This window comes from Carlito syrichta, unplaced genomic scaffold (assembly GCF_000164805.1).
Source record: "Carlito syrichta isolate Samal-C Ts95f unplaced genomic scaffold, Tarsius_syrichta-2.0.1 Scaffold126623, whole genome shotgun sequence".
NCBI classification, from domain to species: Eukaryota; Metazoa; Chordata; class Mammalia; order Primates; family Tarsiidae; genus Carlito; species Carlito syrichta.
This window is the reverse complement of record NW_007070719.1, coordinates 89,126-111,980: the sequence shown is the minus strand read 5'-3', so window position 1 is coordinate 111,980 and position 22,855 is coordinate 89,126. Positions and strand designations below refer to the sequence as shown.

Below are 22,855 nucleotides of genomic sequence, written 5' to 3'. Positions count from 1 at the left end.
AGGGAGAGACAGAGACAGAGACAGAGAGAGAGAGAGAGAGATATCAAGGAAGGCTTTCTAGAAGAGAAGATGTCTGAGCTGGTGATGACATGTTCTCTTATTTAATTCTCACAACAAGCCAGTAAGGAAACCGAAGACAAGAACACATCGAACTTAGGTCTGACGTCCAAAGCCCACACTCACAACCACTTTTAAGGCCATCTAGCATTAGAAAGGTGAGAGGTAGCTGACCAGGTGATGACGCTTCAGGAGACAGAAAGTCCACGCGGCTAAGCATTCTGAACATAGCACAGGCTAGAAGGTGAGCAAGCAGCAGGAGACTGCTCAAAGCAGGCAGGAGTTCAACAACGAGAGGGGGCCTTTTATGCCAGGAACTTCAACTTTTATTCTGAAGGGACCGAGGCCTCATAGTTTAAGTGGCTATGTATATATTTTTTTCTTTGAGTCATAATCTCACTTTGTCACCCAGGATGGAGTACAGTGGCACAATCACGGCTACCACAGCCTCGACCTGCTGAGCTCAGGCGATTCTCCTGCCTCAGCCTTCCAAGCAGCTGGGACTACAGGCGTGTGCCACCGTGTCTGGCCAATTTTTTGATTTATTGTAGAGAGGAGGTCTCGCTATGTTGCCCAGGATGGTCCTGAACTCCTGGGCTTAAGCAATCCTTCTGCCTTGGCCTCCCAAAGTGCTGGGATCACAGGCATGTGCCACCACGCCTGGCCACGCGACATATTTTTTAAAGCAGTCATCTTAGCGGCAAAGCAGGGAGAGCTGGTAGGAGGGTGTGGCTATAAACCAGGCAAGCGAGGACAGGAGCCTAAGCCTCAGCTCTGTGACGGAGGATGGACTAAAAATATATTCAAGGAGTAGAACCAATAGGACATGGTGGCAGATAAGAGGGCTGAGGAAACAGGAGACAAGAATGACTCCCAGGTTTTGTTGTTGAAATAAGGAGTAAAAGAATCACAGTGCATCGGAGGAGAGAAAGTTGCAGGCCTGCTGACTTGACATGTTTGTGAAAAACGCACATGGAGGCACCCAATGGAAAATCAGATACACAGGACTCGAGTTCAGGGAAAAGAGGTGGCCTGGACCTACGGTTTAGTAGCGACCACCGAACAAGCGTCAGCTGATGCCACTGCACTCAGATGGCAATCTGGGAACATCAGCATGAAGAGACAGACACCAGAGGGATGCCCACAAAGAAGACCGCAAGGCCCAGGAGGCAGAAGAGGAGAGGGTGAGGACGTGAAACGCCAAGAGGAGAAAGACCGCACATCAGCGGGCAGGAAGTTCCGGAGAAAGAGAGGCTCCACCGGGCCTAGCAGCCAGGATGTCACTGGGGGCCGGGTGGCGGCAGATTCTGCGAGGTGGCGGGAGGAAACCGCAGCGGGATAAGGAGTGGAGGGGGGAGCAGGGAGCAGAGATGCGTTTCAGCAGACACAGCTGCTGAGGGAAGGGGGAAGGAAAGGACGCCCAAGGCTCCTGCTGGGTGTTGCCGGTGCCTGGAAACTGGAATAAACACTCAGCAATCACTCTACAAGTGCGTTACTTGTTAAACTACAAGCTCAGTATGCTGGTATATGATTTCAGAGCTTAAAGCGTGCCCCTCTTTTCAGTCGTGCAGAAATGTCCTACAGGTATAGCAACAATATATTTCATTAATAGCAAAACAAATACGATTGACTAAACACACACTCCGTGGAAATAAGAGTGTATTCAGTTTCTGTCGGGAGCGGATGTGACGTGGGGAGCAGACGAGCACTGTCATGTAGCAGGCCTTGAGTAAAGGCCCCAAGCGAAGGCAAGGCCTCGCCTGGACGCTCCGCATCCTAGCCAAAGGCAGGCAGTGAGGGATGCAGCCTGCGACACGAAACAGCGTCTCGGATGCCCACACATCCGGGTGCACATAGCACAGATCAAGCCTTAGCGACAAGACAACCGCGGAACAGTTCGCCGTTTAGGCAGCAACATAATTCCGTCATGGCTCCCTCACAGACCTTGAATCCCTTCCAACTTCCCTGGTGCTTGATTATAAAATAAACATGCTGAGCTAGTTCGGGGCCACTTCTCCTCCATCGGAGAAAAGGCGTTCCACCTGGCCCCAGGTTTTCTTTATGTCTTTGTCTTTTCATCTCTCGCCACGCACGCTCTTTCGGGACCCTCAAGGCAGCCATGTGGGTCGTGGCAGAAACCTGTTGAGTTTTTCTATCATAGATTGTGGCCCAGACAATAAGGGACAATATGTGACAGTCGAGACCCACACATTTTGCCCAAAATAAGAACAAAAACAACTACAGGTGTAGGGAACGCATTGGCACGCTGGAGCAGGCGCAGACACTCCAACCCTGAGAAGAGGAAAACTGAACCTTTCTTCTGTTCCCTTTTTACCTTCTCCAGTTCCAGAATCTGCTGCTTCTGCTCTTCATCCAGACTTTGAGTTCTGCTTTGCAAAAAAGCTCTTTCCTCTTCAAGCTGAGATAATCGCTCATTGGCTCTTGATTTCTCTGATTCTAAATCTTTGATCGTAACCTCTTGGGTCATTTGAGTTGCTTGAAGCATTCCAATATGACCTACCCCCAGAAAGAAAATTACTTCAATGGAAAAGTCAGTTGCGTTGTGATATAAAGCTGTTTGTGTTTAGTGACACAACTGTCCTTTATACCTAGGCAAAATAAATGGTCTGCACTTACCATTTTTCCTTTGGTTTATCCACTACATGAAATGGAAACAATTACCATAGGAATGCTTTCACCCAACCAGAATAAGCGAGAAAGCCATTTTCACATCCTAGTTTTGCTCCCTGCATTAGGATCATTCCTTTTTTTTTTTTTTTTTAGATTGCAAGCTACATAAGGTGAGAGAAGATGCACAACTAAGACCACATTGCCAAAATAAATATTCTGTTCTCTTCTAATCGCTTCTTTGTCACATTCTAACATAAAGAGGAAGAAATGTTTATGTAGGGAACAAAGGTGGCAGATACCAGTTTGGCTGAAACAAAATTTTTATTTTATTACTTTTTTTTTTTCTTTTCCTACAAACCCATGAAAAGAAATAAAGATGATGATAATGATTGTTGTTGTTGCTATTATTACTTAGAGGGTCGTGCTCTACTGCCCAGGCTGAAACACAATGAAGTGATCACAGCTCACTGCACCCTCAAACTTCTGGACTCAAGCAATCCTCCCACTTCAGCCTCCCACGTCTAGGACTACAGGGGTGTGCCATAAAACCCAGCTAATAAATTTGTTTTAGACAAGAGGCTAGATGAAGAATTAAGGTGGAGCCTGTAGTCTGAGTTACTTGGAAGGCTGAGGCAAGACCACCTGAGCCCATGAGTTTGGAGTTGCAGTGAGCTATGATGGCGCTGGTGAATAGCCACTGCATGCTGGCCTGGTCAACATAGCGAGACCTTATCTCTAAACAGAATTAAACACACACACACACACACACACACACACGTGTACAAGAGACAGACAAGGAGAGCAAGGTTATGAAAGAATCAAAAAAGATGGGGAAAGTAGAGGCGGGCAGGTAGAGGAAAGTAAGGAGAGGCAGATGGAAAGTGAGAGCAGAAAGGGCCTCAGAGGAGGCACGGCCTAGGGCAGCAGCTCTCAAAGCACCCTGCACCTGCACCTGCACCAGCAGCACCTGGGAACTCCAGTCGGGAATGCAGCCCATCCCAACCTGCCAGATCAGAAGCTGGTGGGGGGGCTGTCCAGCATCTGCAGTCTCACAGACTCTCCAGGTAGCCCGGATGTAGCTAACAATTACTAAAAACTACACTTGAGAGGAAGGAAAATCTGGGATTCAATGATGAGCCAAAAAAAACAGACAAGATCCTCCCAGAATTAGCGCCAACAGCCTTGCTGGACACACTCAACACCCAGAAAAAATACGACTTCAGAACTGACACAGTCACCCCTCTCTTCCAGGAAGGGCTCTGAAGGGGCACATCAGTCACTTTGGAAACAGGCAGTTCAGTTTTAGCACCTAAAATGAGCTTTAAACACAAGCCCAAAGAAATGAGGTGCTTCCATTGACATATAGCTCAACTAATTTAAATACTTTTAAATGTGTTGTTGTTTTTTTTTTGAGTTGGAGTCTCACTCTGTCACCCAGACTGGAGTACAGTGGCCGCTCCCAGCCACCGCAGCCTCGACCCGCTGGGTTCTGGTGATCCTTCCACCTCAGCCTTCCAAATAGCCAGAATTACAGGCATGCACTACCACGCCCGGCTGATTTTTTGATTTATTGTAGAGATGAGGTCTTGCTGCCCAGGAGGGTCTTGAACCCGCGGGCTCAGGCAATCCACTCACCTCAGCCTCCCAAAGGCGCGGGATTATAGGCTGAGCCACCGAGCCCGGCTAAATGTGTGTTTTTCAGTGAGACCCTGTCTGTAAAAAGAGTCAGTCAGGCATGGCGGTACACGCCTACAGTCCCAGCTTCTCGGGAGGCTAAGACGGGAGGATAGCTTGAGCCCAGGGGTTCAAGGCTACAGTGAGCTACCAGTACGCCACTGCACTCCAGCCTGGGCGCCAGAGCAAGACCCTGTCTCTAAAACAGTAACAGTAAAGTAAAACTCATGTTCTTAAAAGACAGTATCTCTTACACTGCTTCATTTTTTTTCAGTGACTGACTAAGCGGAGGTTTCACTTGCTAACTCATACGTTTTCTATAAAAACATATTCCTAAAAGCAAAAACAAGTTATTATTTGCTTATCTTAGGAGTAACCAGTAAGATATTCACGTCCTTTAGCATATTTCGAGTCTAAATAATTCTGAAATATTAGAAGAAGAGACACATTTTATCGTGAATTAGCATTTGAGTGTTGGTTTCAGCTGAACATTGCACCAAAAGCCGCGGGGAGACATACTAGCTTTGAGGACAAGATCTGAGGCTTGCTGCTGTAAGCGTTCTCGGGCAGCTGCCAGCTCACTTTCTACTTCTTTGTGCTTGCTTAATAAGGCCATTTCTCCCTCCTTGGCATCATCAAGCTGCTTCTGAAGAACCTAAGAAAGATTAAGCAGCCGTTATCAAAAGGCAAGCACGACACTAACTCATCGAAATCACAAGCAGCCTTCTCTTATTCAGACATCACAAGTAACAATAACGAGTTTTAAATCCCTAGGTGCCGGCGACACGTCTAACTTCTTGTCTTCACAAGCCATATGACCCAATCAGAAAAGGCTGTTCTACCCTTATCTAATCCATTCCTCATTGTTGCACAGATGCTAAAAAATACAGCTTTGAAATTTTCTATGCCGACAAAACAAAACAAAACTGTAGGCTTCTGGCATTCTTTTTCACACGTGTGCCATACCTCTATTAAATTCAGGTTTACAAAATAATCTACTTTTTCTTTATTTCAATAGCTTTAGGGGGTACAAAGGGTTTTTGGTTACCTGGTTGCACCATAGAGCACTACACCTGACAGATGACTTTTCTGTCCCTCCACCCTGTGCTCCCTCCCCTGCAATCAATTCAATGCCTAAGTTATCAACTCACGAGCAAACCACTATTAATAAAGGAAAAATAAGAAAACATAATTAAGGCCCTCAGCCTGGGGTGGGGTGGACGTGGCACCTCACCTCTGTGATCTCAGTTCTTTGGGAGGCTGAGGTAGGAGGACTGCTTAAGGCCAGGAGTTCAAGACTAGCCTAGGCAACATAGTGAGACCCTGTCCCTGTTTAAAAAACAGTAACAACAAACAACCCTAAGCTCAATATTTTAACTCTCCCACACCACAGCTGGGAAATGTTAACAGGTGGTTTAAATAAAATCCTTTCATACACAATTGGCAAGTCTTTACAATTTTTATCTTTTAGAAACAGGATCTTGCTCTATCACCCAGGCTGGTCTTGAACTCCTGGCCTCAAGTGCTGCTCCCACGCTGGCCTTCCAAGGTGCTGGAATTACAGGCATGAGCCACCACACCAGCCTATCATTCGCCAGGTTTTCGTCTTATCTTTGGAAGCACTTAATAGCGAAATGCAGAAATAACTGCTGCAGGGGAATAAAAAGCATCCCTCCGCTAACTTTTCTCACAAAGGAAAAGGCAGAAAGAAAAGAAAAAGCGTAAGCGGTATGAATGAAAAGAGGCTGATTCTCAGCCCCTCCAGACCGCTCCTGAGTCTAACAACGAACACGCTTCAAAAAGAAAACCGAGAGGACAGGAAAGTCCACGCCACGGGCACAACAGCCCTCGCCTACCTGAACATTGTTCTCTGCAGCGGCCAGGGCCACCTGGAGCTTCTGGCTCTTGTCGAGGAGACTCCCAGCTTCGTCCTGAACCATCTGTAACTCTGTCTTTAACTTTCCCACGCTTTTTCGGAGAACGGCCTCCTGGCCCTGAAGTTCTTTCCGAAGCTCAGCCTCCTTCTCCTTGCTCGCCTGCAGGCTCTCGGCCGTGAACAGCTGCGACCTTTTCAACGTGTCCAGCTCACGCTCGTAAAAGGACTGGGCCTTCTGCAGCCTGGCCTCACAGTCCTCGGCCAGCTGCTTCTGCCCCAGCCTCAGCGCCTCGAGCGTCTGGTTCAGGGCCTCCACCTCCCGCCGGTGCAGCTCCTCGGCCTTCTCGGGCCCGGAGTCCCCCGGGGCGCCGCGGTCCTGCTGGGACTTGAGCAGCTCCTGGACCTCGCGCCTGTGTGCGGCCCGCAGGTCTTCCAGGGCCAGCCGCTTGTCCTTCTCGAACTGCACCTGGAGCTGTCCGAAGCTCCGCACGCGCTCTTCAAACTTCCTCCGGATCTCCTCCACCTCCCGTGACATGGTCACCACGCGCTGCACGTGCTGGGCTTCCGCGCAGAGCTGCATGTCTTCCACCCTGTGCTTGTAGGCCTCGAATTCCGTCAGAGCCTGCTGCTTCATTTTGATGTGGTCTTCCAGCGACGCTTCCAAGACTTGGATCTTTCTCCGGAGATCCAACTCCTCTGTCACTTTGCTTTTATACTGCAAGATTTTTTCTCTTGTTTCTGCAAGAATTTGCTGGATTTCTTCTTCATGAGCGTCTTTGAGGGCTTGAATCGAAGACTCGTGCTCATCGTTCTTAGTGTTCAAAGCGTAGATTACCTGCACGGTTTGGAAGCAGAAGAGAGAAGGGCTGAGCAAACCATACGCTTCTCTAGCTTGAAGTTCATTCTTTCTTTGGACAGACGCTTCTCTACGCACCTGATCTTAGCTAGCGTTAAATAATTACATCTCGTGGATTGTTTCTGTGCTCACAGACTGATTCACCTAGCAAGCTCCACCTTGGCATAATCCTGATTCGCCTTTGAAGGCCTTTTATTTATGATCTTAAAGCCCCCAGAATCAGAAAGGTTTTACTGCAGGTGAAACAGCAAGGAAGAAAGGGACAAGCGAGGCCTGCAGGCCTGAGGGAAGGGGCACTCTCCACACGCCTCAGCCGAGCTTCCTCGGGACGGAAGGGGTTGGGGGGAAGCTTCTCCAGAAGCCTCTGCTCGACCCAGTGTCCCCAGGCTCCCAGAAGCCCACAGGCCTCCCAAAAGCCTCTCGTACCCACCAGAGGCCTGTTTAAATATGTCAAATTTGGACATTTCCTTTTCCGATTCCCCTGGAGTCCGCTTTCAAAGCCGGTCCACTTTTCTCCCGAGTTTCGAGCGACCCCATCCAATGAGTGCTCTTCTCTTCAGCTACCACATGCTGTCGTGTTACCGCCTTGTTTTGCCTCTGCCTCCAAGCAAGCCCGGTTCCTTGAGTCAGCAGTGCTTTGAGTATGGGTCTTTCTTGGGTTCTAGTGACAACACACTCCCCGGGCAGCCACACCCTCCTCCTCTGTTCCTCGGACAAGCCCTCCGCCACACCACAGCACTGTGGTCAGATGGTGCAACACTCTCAGCTGTGACGACAGGCTGAGGGCCGTGCCCACTTTCTCCCGAACGAAAGAGAGTAAACACTACACCATGCAACAACCCAGGAGCTGAAAATCAGTGTCCTGGAGATCTGCGCTTTGCAGTGTGACCCTCCTCTGGCTTTGGAAACGAATTCCAGCATCAAACACTCAAAACTGGTGAAGATGCAAACGTGCCACCATTTCTGTGGAGAACTTATTCGTGCAGCCAAGGCAGCCGAGGCAGACTGGCCGGCTCTCTAGATATTCCTGGCAACCCAGACCCGACGTGCTGGATATAGGCTGTCACCCTCCGGAGATGCAGCCCACCCCACCGCAGCTTCTCCCTCTCCACCTGGGGCTTTGTTTGGACCCGGCAGCTCGTCCACACACTCACTTGCTATTTTCAGAAGCAATCACGCCGAAGGCACAAAGACTGAAAGATGGCAGGACCCCTCTGTCTTGCCACAGCTTCCCCTTTTCCCTGCAAGATCCACAGGAAAACACGTGCCCAGAAGTGCTTATTCACAGCCTGTTTTTTAAAACCCTAGATCCAAATCCTAAAGTTTGTCCCCAGTGAGCAAACACAGATCCATGGAGGACTCCTTTAATTTACATATTTAAGCTTAAAGGAAGCTTATAGGCCAAGAATGTTGGGTGGTTTCCTAGTCCTGTGCCCTGGGGTCATACCTGCCTACCAAGTCATTGGCCAGAAAAGACGAAACAGGTCGGTGATGTAAAAAAATAAAATAAAAAATATATGATTTGGCTTCTGTCCCCAGTTCTTGACATAAAGCTCCTAAGAATTGTGTGACTCCCTGAGTGACAGGATCATTGGATAGAGCTTCTAAGCCTCTTGGAATTTCCTGGGGGGCAGGGGCATCTTGCGTTCTTATGAAGTGACTCTCGGTCAGCTCCTGGATGGCCACAGAATGGGGGCCAGCGGCCAGAGAACCAACCATGTGACTAGAGGTTGGAACTTCCAGCCCCACACCCTGACTTCCAAGGGAGGGGAGAGGGGCTGAAGGTGAGTTGATCGCCAACCGCCAAGGATTTAATCAATAGGGAAACCTTCACAAAAACCCAAAAGGGGCTTCCGAACACGTGGAGATGCTGGGAGGGTGGCACGCCAGAAGGGGCATAAAGCTCCACGCTCCTCCCACTGATCTTGCCCTGGGCCTCTCTTCCATTTAGCTGCTCATCTGTATCCTTTGCAATATCTTTTATAATAAATGGGTATATGTGTTTCCCTGAGTTCTGTGACCCCTCCTAGCCAACTGCCCCAACCCAATGGGGGAGCAGTGGGAACCCCAATCTACTTAGGCCGGCAAGAAGAACTTGCGACTGGTATCCAAAGAGAGCTCTGTGGGACTGAGACCTTAACCTGCGAAATCTGACGCTATCTCTGGGTAGACAGCGTCTGGGTAGACTGCGTCAGAATACAACTTAACAGCCGGCTCGGTGGCTCAGCCTGTAATCCCGCGCCTTTGGGAGGCTGAGGTGAGTGGATGGCCTGAGCCCGAGACCCGCCTGGGCAGCGAGACCTCATCTCTACAATAAATCAAAAAAATCAGCTGGGCCTGGTAGCGCGCGCCTGTAATTCCGGCTACTAGGAAGGCTGAGGCGGAAGGATCGTCGGAGCCCAGCAGGTCAAGGCTGCGGTGGCCGGGAGCAGCCACTGCACTCCAGTCTGGGCGACACAGTGAGACTCCAACTCAAAAAACAAACAAACAAACAAACAAAAAACTACAGGACACTCGGTGCCCCTGGAGAAGTGGTTGTTGGTGGGGGGGGAACGCACTCATCTTGGTGACCTGAGACGAAGCGTTCTGTGTCGCACTGAGCGAAGGCAGAGGGAAAAACGCTTTGTGCCATGGTGGGGTTCCCTATTTGGGGGATGAAATGGGGGAGGGTGGCAGCACGCGAGCGCTCCTTTGCCAACAATGATGAAGTATCCTCCTCTTTTCTCTCATATCTCCCTTCCCTCCAGCCTTTGAGGAGTCAGTTCAAGTCCTGCCTCCCTTAACGAGTCTCCCACGGCCACCTGAGTCCACGGAGCATGGTTTTTCTTCGCATCTGGCCCTTCCATTTTCTTACCGTCACTCACTCCCGGAAGTCAGTAAATGTTTAACTGATTAACTCTGGGGAGGTCTGGATAACAAGGTTGGAAAGATGTCTGAGGGTGTCAGCCTAGAAAAGAAGCGGAATCTATACAACCCCCATAAAACCTTCAAAAAGGTGAATGAAAAGGTGAAATTAAAAAAGGACAAGAGAAGGAACTAAAGCATCAAGTTAGAAGAGAACTTGAGCAAAGTAAAAAAATCGCTGGACAAATGACAGAAAAGTATTATGGTGAGGTACTTGAGCTCACTTTATATTCTAAACCCTAAACTCAATATCCAAATGGCTGCTGCCTGTCTCTGTAAATAAAGCATTATTGGTGTACGCCAGTGTCCGTTTACTGATGTATTGCCTACAGCTCCTCTCCCATTACAAAAGCAAAGCTGAGTAGGTGCAGAAAAGACCTTATCACTGATTCCTGTTCTAACCTATACGCAGAAAAGCCAACTAAGACAAGAGATCTAAATTTGCACTGTCTTGGTTTACTCTCAACTAAATAGTCCAAGGGTCTCTCCACTACCACCCACACACTGAGAAAACCAATTATGTGATTCTGAAAGCATATTTTATAAAAGAAACATATATTTGTGCTGTTCATGTATTGGTATTCCCCAAGGAAAACAATGTTAAAATAAGCTTCTAAAAACTTAAAAAAGACATAATAAAATAAAACCAAGCACCACATAACAAACTAATACTGCTTTCATTAGTGGTTACTTGAAATAATATCACTACTAAATTACATTATTTTATTTTATTTTTATTTTTTTTGAGTTGGAGTCTCACTCCATCGCCCAGACTGGAGTGCAGTGGCTGCTCCCGGTCACCACAGCCTCGACCTGCTGGGCTCCGGCGATCCTTCTGCCTCAGCCTTCCAAGTAGCCAGAATTACAGGTGTGCGCTACCACGCCCAGCTAATTTTTTGATTTATTGTAGAGATGAGGTCTCGCTGCCCAGGCGGGTCTCGAACCCGCGGGCTCAGGCAATCCACTCACCTCAGCCTCCCAAAGGCGCGGGATTACAGGCTGAGCCACTGAGCCTGGCTAAATTACATTATTTTAAAATGAGAATGCTATATACATAAATTTTCAAGTTGCGTCTAACTGGATATAGTATCCTCCAATAGTTCATTTTTCTACACAATTACAAAAAGGTAATCACTTATTAGTACCTTTCTCTGATTACTAATTCTCAGACCAAGGTAATATAAAAACTCCTGTGTTATACGAACATATAGAAGATATGACCTAAAGCAGCAGAACTTAATTCTGTCTGACCCTATGTAAAATCACAGAATTTCTCCAATCTTCGAGTTTCTCAAATATTAGAGATTCTACTGTCCTAGTGGCTTATTGTTATAATATCAACCTAGTACCAACATTTTAAAAATTCATGCTACACTACTATTTTTGGAAGCCAGAAAGCACTAAAACATGGTAAAACTTGTTAATTAGTTGTATCATTTATGTGTAGAGAATCAGACTAATTTTAAAAGGAACTTCATTCAGTAAGTGACCATAAGCATTCATAAAACTGGCTATTATTCTCCAAACAGGAAAAAGAAACTCTCTAAAGTCCCTTTTCACAAAGTGTCTTAAAAGACATGAGGAGTCATTTGCAGTTTTTCTGGACTAGGACATGAATCATTTCGACAATTTCATGCAACTTCATAGTCCTATTTTATGCCAACAATGCCTAATTTCGCTACGTATTTTGTGATGAATAAGCAACAGCCATTTTAACTTTTTCTGTGAAGATTTTTAGATAATCTTTCCCACAGGTAAAACGAGAACAATTCTTGATTCTAGTTTTAAAAATGCTAAGTTCTTTCTGAAATAGTTCTCATTATTGGCTGATCCAGACTGAACCGTGTCCCTCCAAAATTCATATGCTGAAGCCCTAAAGCCCAACACAACGGTATTTGGAGATGGGACCTTTGGGAGCTAATTAGGTTCAGATGAGTCATCAGAGCGGGGCCTTCATGCTGGGATTAGTGCCAGCATCTGAAGGGACACCAGAAAAGCTTGCTTCCTCTCTCAGCCCTGTGAGGACACGTCAAGAAGGTGGCCACCTGCCACCCAGGAGGAAAGCCTTCACTGTGGAGATGCATGGGCTGGCATTTTGAGCTTAAACTTCCCAGTTTCCAGGCAGTGAGAAATAGATTTTTGTTCTTTAAGCCACCCAATATAGGGTATTTCATTACTGCAGCCGACGCTGACTGATATCTATCTCTCTCTATATATATTCATTCTCACAAAAGTCTAAATCATTAGTAATTAAGTACATTCACTGAAAAAGTAATAAAGTATATTCATAACAAAGTATATCCACTAAAATAATGTGTGCTATATTAGCTTATTAGCTTAAAATATTTTAAATAGACTTTAATTGCTACATATTATAACCAACGGGCTTAACTGCTAAGGTAAGGAACTCATTGGATAATGACGATCTACTCATAGGATGTAATATTATGTAACCATCAGAAAGCACCCACCTACAGTATTCAGTAGCAAAAGAGAAAGTGTAATCTAAGGCAAGTATACAATCCTACATACAATGAGGCCCCATTTTACAGGAGGAAAGAGTGTGCACTGACACAGATGCATGTAAAAAATAAACCAGATTCATTCAGGATTTCTAAGCCTTCTATACTGAATGAATGTTACTATTATAATCAGAAAACATTCAACTTTTAAATAGAGTAACATTAACAGTGACTGCCAGTCTCAAACTTTCCTTTTTTGTCTATGTGGTGAATTTTGGATACTGCTTCATTTTTCTTTCCGATCAATGGCAGAGACAGACTGAGAGTGGAGATAGAGAGAGAGGGAGAGAGCGCGCAAAACAGTGAGAGAGCTAGAGAGAGAAATGGAGATAGAGAGAGAAATGGAGAGAGAGAGAGAGAGAGAGAGAGAGAGAGAGGCAGAAATGGAAGTAAAAGAGAGAAAGAGAAGGAGAAGGAGAAAGTGAAGGAAGATTCCCCCTCCAAGTACATAAGCATACATAAGACACATGGGAGTGTCCAAAGTAAATGACGAGAGATCTCAGATTCAGTAATTTTTAAAAAAGATACGGTACACTTTGAACAAAGGTAGAATATGTTTTTATTATTTAGCCTTCAAGTTGTCTAACTGAGCTCGTAACCCAAAGTTACCCGGGCCACATGGCTAAATTAGTTAAGGAATATCAGAAAGAGTATCTCAGACGTCTCAGGAATAAAGGGTTACTTCCCTTGGCCATAGAAGCTCTCCTGTTCTCAAGCAATAACATAGACCAGAGCCCCACACCTCCATCGGCGCTCGCGGTACGCCCAGATCAGCCTCACGAAGCAAACGTCCAGGAATTTTCTTTTCTGCCCACCTCCACCCCAGGAATTTTCAAATACAACTTCACAAATTATTAAATATTCCCCAGTGAGCTCTGCTTGGAGCCCTTATGTTTCTAAAACATGGTTCGCTGTCATGGAAGCCCAAGTATTAGTGCCACATCCCCAAATGTCATCGTTACTGTATAAAGCCATGTTCATACAATGTTTTTAAAGATGGTTTTCTTTTGAAAGTGACGAAATTGCACAGATTCCTCCATATTTTTTTAACCCATTCTACTCATGACCAAAAACAGCATGTATTTATGCTACCGACATTACCGAATAACAGGATTAATAATTGTAGCTTAAGAAGAGAAGCTAAAGAGTTTATAGACTTGAATTCAAGAAATAAAAAAAAAAAAAAATCATCCCAAGTAGCTCATGCTACAAAAATGAGGTAGATGAAAGGAAAATATTAAAATGAGGTGGTCACAAACGACTATGCATCCTAAAGAAGAAAAGCAAGAAGCAGAACTCACAAAATATCACTTAGTATAAAATGAATGTTAGAAAGAAAAAACCCTAAACTCTTTTAGCACCAAGCACGTGCACACACGTGCACATACATGCATGAGTTTTCTTTTTTCTGTGTCATCTGAAAATAAGTTGCAGCCATCAGGACTCACCACTAAACATTTCAGTATATTATTTTGTGAGATCAAAGGCAATAGCATTACCACGTCCAAGGAATTCAACTTAATGGAATCTTATCTAATACACAGTCCTACCAAATTACTCCAGTAATGAAAATATAGAAGCCGTTCTTTGTCAACAAAAGTCCAATCCAGGATCCCGTGTTGTATTGCATTGCCATTCGCATCCCTTTAGTCTTTTTTAAAAACAACAAACCAAGCCTCCTTTGTTGTTGCTGCTGTTTTGTATTTCATGGCATTGACAACTGTGAAGAGACCAGGCTGGATGTTTTACCGAGTCTTTATTGGCTTTTTGCTCACGTTAAGTTCCTTTCTGCAGAAACTGTGCAGTGTGTTTCCTCAATCCATCCTGTCTGCTAGTGCTGGGGTACCTCCTACCACACCATGAGGCCACATTGTATCAGTCTGCTTTTCCTGGATTACCCTTTCCCCACTCTGTTCTAGTGTCCCTCTTGAGTAACATCCCACTCAGTTTAAAGCTATTAAGAAATAAGAAAAGACAGTCAGAGGAGGAATTAAATTTGCTTACAAAGAGGTTAGTCCCTAAGACAAACCAACCTACCTTTGTGTGGCAAACCCTTCAAGGGTGCTTGCTGAGTGACAGAAGCTGTCTCTATGGACCATTGGTCCTCTGACTTCCTGCGTGGAGTGTGCAAGCTCAAGGTCAGGCCTCAACTGTTCACAACCGTGAAGGAGAATTTAAGAGCCGTGAGTGGTAGAGAGACAAGGCAACCGGCAGACTCCACATGGAAAAAGGATCCTAACAGTCTTTCACTCCACGATGAGGAGACGCAAATCCTCTCTGCCCTCATTCTTACAAAACATTCAGTCACAGAGACTCATTTTCCATGACTGCCTGCACAATAGGACCCACCAGGGTGATGCACTGCAGATCTGGAGTTCAAGGTGAGTTCAAGGATGGACGCTACCTTACACAGACAGCTGAGCTGTAGGCAAGAATTACTTTTATTTTTCCTCCTTGGTTCTGTTTCTTTTGTTTTGAATTAGAAAGGAAAATCAAAACACAAAGGCTTTTCTTCATATATTACGTAACCAAATTAATTCCAGCAACAGACTTGTCTCCAAATGAAACATTTACGAGGCAGTTAACAAAAAGAGCTCACTTGGATTTATTTAAGCCAAGGGCACTATACAACTCCTGTTTTAAAAGAACTTTAAAACCCAACTGCTTTTGCAAAAGAACCACCTTTAATATTTGCTATGGGTTTCTGCAATTATTATTGGAAAATATGAAGTCTAATAATGTCAGAGGTATCTTAATGTATAGTAATGTAGAATGCAGCTGTTTCTCCTGAAGATTTAACTTGAATTCTGAACCAGCAAGACGTCCTATTAGACAGCTATTAGATAGGATCCATGCAATAAGATCTGTGCTGCCAAGCTTTCACACACACACACACACACACACACACACACACACACACACACACACACAAAATCAAAACAAACATCAACAAACTGTGAATGCCCACTACGTGCTCACTGCTTTTTTAAATTGCGCTCTGGCAAAGATAAGTATGAGTGTTACTAATCAGACCCACTCAAAATAAAACAGCACAAAACAGCAATTTGAATAATAACTTGCTTAATCATAAAACTGCTTGCTGTACGGTCCTGAGGCCATGGATTCTTCCCCAACTGGCCGCCTTCGGTGCCCCCACAAGTTCTAATAAACTCTGTCCCTGAAGGACCTGCCGGTGACTTCTTTAGAATTGGTAAACATCATGCACAAACCTTCTCAGACTTGGGGTTGCCACATTACACTGACCCAGTCAATGGAATGCTATTCAGTGCTAGAAAGAAATAAGAGCCATAAGAGAAACATGGAGAAACCTAAACTGCATCTTGTTAAGCAAAAAAGGCCTATGTGGAAAGGCTACCTACCATATGATTCCAGCTTTAAGGAAGGCAAAACGGTGGAGACAGAAGAAAGATCCATGGCTGCCAGGGCTGGGGGAGGGAGAGGGAAACAGGCAGAGCACGGAGGATATTCGGGGCGGTGAAATTATTCTTTATGACACTATCATGATGGACGTGTGTCATGATACGCTTGTCAACACCCACAGAATGTGTAACACCAAGAGAGAACCCTAATGCAAACCATGGACTTTGGATAGAAATGATGTATCAGTGTAGGATTCCCAATTCTAACAAACAAACCTTGCTACAGGAAGTTGGGGGGGGGGTGCGTTGTCCAAGGAGGGGGGATGGGAACTCCGCCCACCTTCCGCTCAGCTTCGCCCTGACCCTAAAACCGCTCTTAGCCTCAGACTGCGCCGCTCTGCCACCTGAACGATGAGGTCCCGGCTGCCTGCTACCTGCTCAGATCCTGAATGCCAGGAGCCAGTCTGCGTAGGTCCTTGGCCGCAGAAAAAAGAATCATGTGGAGAAAATGAACCGCCAAAAGAAAATACCTATTCACACTGACATGTGGGTGTGTTCAATTAAAAAAATAACAACAACGGATGGGCTTCCAGTTTCCACCTGGGATGTAGAAAGACAGAGCAACACTCTGTCTAATAACTACTACCAAATAACCCACAAAACCACACATTTTCTTGAACCTATCAGAGAGCTGAGATCACGCAGCAACTCACTGGCTTTTCATCTAAGAAAAGCCTCCAAAGACAGACACGACACAGTCTCTGGTTTACTTGTGGCCGAGCACAGAAGACACATGAGACATTTCTTACCCATACAAGTGTGTAAGAGAGATTCACCTAAAACGGATAACCAAGGGCTAAACGCAGGGCCTGGGCAAGTGGGAGAGAACAAAGCCCAAGGAAGCCACAAACACAGCCGAGGATGCCTGCCCATCATCTCTCTCCTGTGACCTTGCGGGAGGCCCAAGGGAAACCGCTGACTGGGCAGAAGACGGAAGGAGGCCTTCCTCGGTGAAGCAGGCACCCCCTGCAGGAGCAGCACGAACACTCCACCCATGTTCCCCGTCTGAGGACCCACAGCCACCAGCGGCTGGGCAGGCCGGCAAACCCTTCTCCGCCCCTGCCCCACTTCTGCGCCGCTGCCCCCAGGCCACGTGACCAGAGAACCCTTGGGGAAGGGGCAGGAAGCCACCGAGTGCCAGTGAAAACAAAACGTGTCAAAATTTGTAGGATCCAGCTCAAACAGAGGTTGGCAGACTGGTTGTGCAGCTTGCCTTTGTAATAAAGAACACAGTCATATCCGTTCATCTACGTACTGTCTATGGCCACTTGCCCACTGTACTGGCACTACCGAGTAGTTGCCATATCAAACATTGAAAAATAAGAAAGATCTCAAACCAAAAACCTAAATTCATACCTCAAAGAACCAGGGGAAAAAAGCAAACTAAACCCAAAGCTAACAGAAGGAAGAGAATAATAATGATCTGAGAGTAGACAAAAGAAACAGAGAACAGAAAACAGTAGAGAGAATCAACTAAACCAAAAGTTGGTTCTTTCAAATGATCAACAAAATTGACAAGCCAGGCTGGGCATGGTGGCTCACGCCTATGATCCCAGAACTTTGGAGGATGAGGCATGAGGACTGCTTGAGCCCAGGAGGTAGAGGCTGCCATGAGTGAGCCATGAGAGTGTCACCGTACTCTAGCCTGGGTGACACTAGAGTGTCACTAGAGTGAGACCCTGACTCAAAAAAAAATTTTTTTTGACAAGCCTAAGAACTGATTAAGAAAAGGAAGCCCCCTTTCACTACTACTATGCATTCAACATTGTACTGGAAGTCCCAGCCAGTGCAATTAGGCAAGAAAAAGAAATATAAGTCATCCAAACTGGAAAAGAAGTAGTAAAACCATTATTATGTGTAGATGACATAATGCTTTATGTAGGAAATCTCAAAGGATCCACAAGAAACAATTAGGGCCAAAAAGATTCTGCAAATTTACAGAACATAAGATTAACACATCTCCATTGTAACTCAGCAATGAACAATCTGAAAAGGAAATTAAGAAACAATTACACTGACACAGGTACTAGTGATGTCGTGACTTATATGTTCCAAATAACTTAACATTAATAGAGCCCGAAACTGGCAAATATAAAGAAAAGGAACATCTTAATGGCCAATACACTGGGAACTAGGTATAACTCGTGGTTTATCTCACCTATGTTGTAGTCTCTAGCACGTGACAGCTACTGATATCCTTGATGTGTGCGGTGATGAGGACTTACAGTGCTTTACTTCCTCTTAAAATTCACGGAGTTGATCCAAACCTGGCTCTGCACACTGAGGTCTCGTACATGGGTGAGCATCGTCCATCAAGCATGTTGAGACAGACGAGGGCAAGGCCCACAAGTCTAGCGGCCTCTTCTACCTCAGAATACCCTAACCTAGGACTTCTGCTTGCTCTCAAAGCCGAGCCTGCGGGCTGTCCAACCAGTTCTGGCCCCGCCATCCACTCCAAGGACTCAGGCAGAAGGGAAAGGGTGCCAACAGACTATTTACCTAGTCCGCGACTTTACAATGACACCAAAGACCTAAGAAAACTAGATCCTAACTACAAAGAAGCTGGGAAACCTCCGCTATGTTGATAAAAGCAAATGAGGAGAAAAGGAAAAGGTTATTCTCTTCCCCTTGCCACAAAGAAAACACTGGAACCATCTATGAATTTCTCCAAATGGTTTTGTTTTTTGATGTTCTACTCTTCTACTTATGTCACGGAAAGAGATCCCACAGGAGCCGGTCTCTGCCTTGAAACGCTAACTGTTGGCTGATCATCTCTCTTTCTCCTACCTAGGGGTGCTCTGGCTCAGGTCACATGCCGGCCTCTAAAAAAGCCCCTGAGCCAGGCACAGTAGCTCACACCTATAATCCCAGTACTTTGGGAGGCCGAGGCAGGAGGACCACTTGAGGCCAGGGGTTCAAGACCAGCCTAGCAGAGCGAGACGCTGTCTCAAAAAAAAGCCACTCTGGCATCACCAAGCCACATTCGCCCACAAAGCACAGTGCAGCAGTGATCCGTGACTCAACCTAACAGGAGAGTCCTCTTCTCGCTGCACCTCAGAGGGGAAGGAGGCAGAACAGCAGTGGAGGGGGTGTGCGACGTGCGCCACAAAAGCGGCAAAGGAGGCCGGACTGCCTGCCATGCTCATTCACAGACAGAAATGCACAGCACGCCACAATGCCTCTCATCGGGGAGCAACAGATATTCAAAGTTGCCACGAAAAGACTTCCTGTATCCTCATGTTCCACACAGACAAAATTGTTTCTCAGACACAGCAAGGCCAATCATGTTACAAAACATTAACATCGCACACATCAGGACTGAGGACACTGATAAATATTTCGTAACCAATTACGCTTCTCCCCCTATACCTTCGCCAGTACCACGATCTCCCTGGAAGGCCTTCCTTTTGTCTTAGCTCCTCGGGGAAAATCATACGTGACATGTATTCCCTGGTCACTGAAGTAATCTCTGTTCGTGGCAGGAAATTCAGAAAATAGATAAAGACAAAGAAAAAAAACATCTTGCCCTTCATTTTATTACCACTATGTTCTCTCTTTTTTCACATCTCTCCTCGTGATGGAACCTAATAAGAGACAGGATATAGGGAACGCAGTACAAGGAAAAATGTGAAATCACACTACACTCGGAAGCTGAGAAGTCAGAAAGACAGCCGCACCCATGGCAGAATACAGGTGGACTTTGGAAAGCTAACTACACTGAGTGGGTCTTCAGATGGCCACACGTTCTGCAGCAAAAGCTCTGCACACCAAACAAACCACCCCAAAACGCACCACAACTTTTACTATGCCCATACAATTTCCTATCAGTGTTATTGCTACTCTTCATTTCTGTTTTTCGTCTCAGAAGAAATTCATATATTTATTAACTATAACATATAATGATACTGGGCAATACTGTCAAAACTGAATCTGTAAAACCATGTAAAAACATTTTTAAAAGCTACTGTAACATCAGCCCTGCTCCAAACAACTTTTTTTTTTTCATTTCAACAGCTCTCATTTCAACCAAATGGTCTTTGGTTACATGGGATGCTTTGTAGAGTGCCAAGTGACTTCTGAACTCCACGGAGGTCCAGATATGTGGGTTCCTTTAATATTTTGAACATATCTCTACTGTGGTATTTATTTATTGTGACATAAGACTTCCTGTCTCCATATTGTAGGTGACACACACTTACTGACACACGAGCATACCCTAGATATGGTCCCAAGCAGGGAGGTTAGAGCCTGGGCAGTGGCCAGGGGTCCCGGGGGTGGCCAACCTGGGATGTCTCCTCCCCCTCAGGCTCCAGCCGGAACAAGCAGGTCCCGTGTCTTGTCCGTCATCTCTGGGTCATTTCTTTGACCTCTTGGACACACTGTCTTCCCTCCTGGGGTCCTTGGGAGTCTGGCATGATACATATGTATTTATATTTTTTATTACTATATTTGGTGTTTGAAATACTTGGCTATTTAAGATATCATATATAAAAATTTGTATTAGGTAGTATTAATGAATTGTCAGCCAACACTTTTACTCATGCCTTTGAAGGTTCTTATGTGAAAAACAAACAAAGAGGATAATAATGTTCCAAAGAGCTCCTGCTGCCAAAGCAGAACGGAGTATAAAGTGTCCTGGGCCAGGAAGAAGGAAGATGAGGCCAGTCTAAAACACCAGCAGCCGACTGGTACCTTCTTTTCCAGAGGTCCTGTGGATAGCTAGCTGATTCTTCTCCATCTATGTGCGGCTTGTCTGCCTCTGACTTCAAGAGGAATACACCAAGAGCAGGCATTCCCTGAGCCATATGCCAGGTGGGTGAAGCCAATATAACCAGCATTTCACACCCCGGTCTTGCTTGTCCACACCTCAGGACTATGCCCCTGAATGGCCAGGAACACACAACAGATCTCAAGAAGGGCAACCATGGCTCGGATCCACAAGATTGTAGAGCCTATTTTGAAGAATCTCCTGACAGGGTTTGAGAGGTAGCATAAGAAAGGGAGGGTTATAATGTGTCATCATGTCTGATCACAGAGTCAAATAGAGGCTTCTGAGTAAGAATTTGGATGTCAGGAAAAATTAACGAGACGACTCGGGTAGGACTGGGAGACTATTTTCTGCAACACATGCTAAGCACTGTAGAATGTGGCTGCGTTTGGTGACAATGCTGTCCTTGAAAGGCCAGAGTCTCCAGAGCCAGCGGCCCCTGGAAGCCTAGGTTCCCGGGTAGCAGTGTCCACACATGAGACTCAGTCCTGAGCTGGGAGGCCGACCTCCTGAGGAATTCCAGAGCAACGACTGCAGCCTCTCCTACAATGACCTCTGTCACATCAGCTTTTCACTGGGACTTCATTCTCCAAGTCACACGTTCCCTTCTAACCCTAACTAACCCTCACTAACTCAGGCATAAGGCAAGGACTGAAGACCATGGTAATTATCGGTTTGGGATAGAGATGCCTGTATTCTCATGTTCTCCTTTCACACCTAAGCAGGCGTGAAAGGATGAAGACCTCAAGTGTGTCACCCAGGTGTTCTTCTGTGTACTCCCCCACACACACACATGAATCATGACTGGGTCCTCTCCGCTCTCCTTCCAAAACCCACCACGCATCTCTGCACTCCCCTCCATTGCCATCGCAGCCACCCTCACACAGCCACCACCACCTCTGCTCGAGGGCCAAGACCTCTGCAGCGGTCTCCCGACTTCGTGACCTTGACTCCGGATCTTCATGCTGGGCTGCGATCCAATCCTCAGGCAGCAGCCAAAGTGACCATGGCAAAGTAGGCGTCGGGACGTAACCCTCACATACAGCCTACTAGCGGTGTCTCTTCACACACGCACAGGAGAAAAGTAAGAATAAAAAAGCCGGGCTCCTTTTGGTCGCCTTTGCGCTTGGGCCTGATCTGGCTCCGATCCCGACCTAAGCTGGAAGCTGCTTTTACCAGACGGATCAACAAACCACCCCCAGAGAAAGGACGGGAAGCAGCACGAGCTGAAAGAGACCGGCATCACACAGGCTGTACAGGGAGAGGCTTCGTGAAAAATGTAGGAGGAATTTGAACTTCTGCATCCTGAGTCTTCTTTAAGGAAGTGACCCCAATATGATGCATCAACTAACAGCCAAGTTACTAAGTTTGTAGGCAATGGAGACAGGGGAAGGTATTTAAGCAGAGGAACAGCGTGATCAGATTTGCACTTCAGAAGTTAATTCTGGTTGCATCGTGGAGGAGACACTGGACAGGGCTTGAGTCAAGAACAGTCAAAGGCATCGAAACGCCTCAGGAAAGAGGCCTGAAGTTGCTAACACAAATCCTGGGGCGGAGACTGAGATCCGGTCAGAGAGCTGTCCAGGAGGTCCCAGGCAGCCAGGTGGCTGTATCAGTTGCTCGGGAGGAGAGGTACCCTCTCCGGGCTGCCCATTCTGCTACTGAGGTCATGCACCTCTGCACATTCCATTCTGTCTTCAACCAGGGCTCATACCTCTTGAGTTACAGAGACTGTGTAGAGCACCTACTAACGAAATGACTCGCATACTCTCCATACAGTGATCTGTGGTTTCAGATACCCGGGCTGGAATGGTCTATTACTCAAGCACCCCAGACGCATGTGTCTAGAGCTTTGTTCTTTCTCAGCTCATCTTCCCAGGAGAGCAGGCACCTCTAAACACACGCCACCCCAAACTTCTCTATGTAACAGCCTAAGGCTAATTGTGCTTAACCACTTTTCTGTCCAACAACCAAGAGGAGATTCCCCTTCCATTAAGAACGTCGATCACTGTGATGAATATTCTCAATTAGGTGCAGAGGCAGGGGGCAGGATAAGAAGCAGTAAGCGAGCCGGGCTCGGTGGCTCAGCCTGTAATCCACGCCTTAGGGAGGCTGAGGTGAGTGGAT

The 22,855-nt window shown here is 46.3% G+C and overlaps 1 protein-coding gene across 2 annotated transcripts in view; it reads right to left on the bottom strand.

Moving 5' to 3' along the window:
* FAM184A (family with sequence similarity 184 member A) overlaps positions 1-22,855 on the bottom strand; it is a 75,440-nt gene that overhangs the window by 46,063 nt on the left and 6,522 nt on the right. For both annotated transcript variants that reach the window (XM_008048769.2, XM_008048770.2), the window contains exons 2-4: positions 6,219-7,073; positions 4,882-5,017; positions 2,393-2,574 (exon numbers count right to left, since the gene is read on the bottom strand). In XM_008048769.2, coding sequence (XP_008046960.1) covers positions 2,393-2,574; positions 4,882-5,017; positions 6,219-6,872 — 972 coding nt within the window. In that variant the 5' untranslated portion in view covers positions 6,873-7,073. The remainder of the gene's footprint in view (positions 1-2,392; positions 2,575-4,881; positions 5,018-6,218; positions 7,074-22,855) is intronic.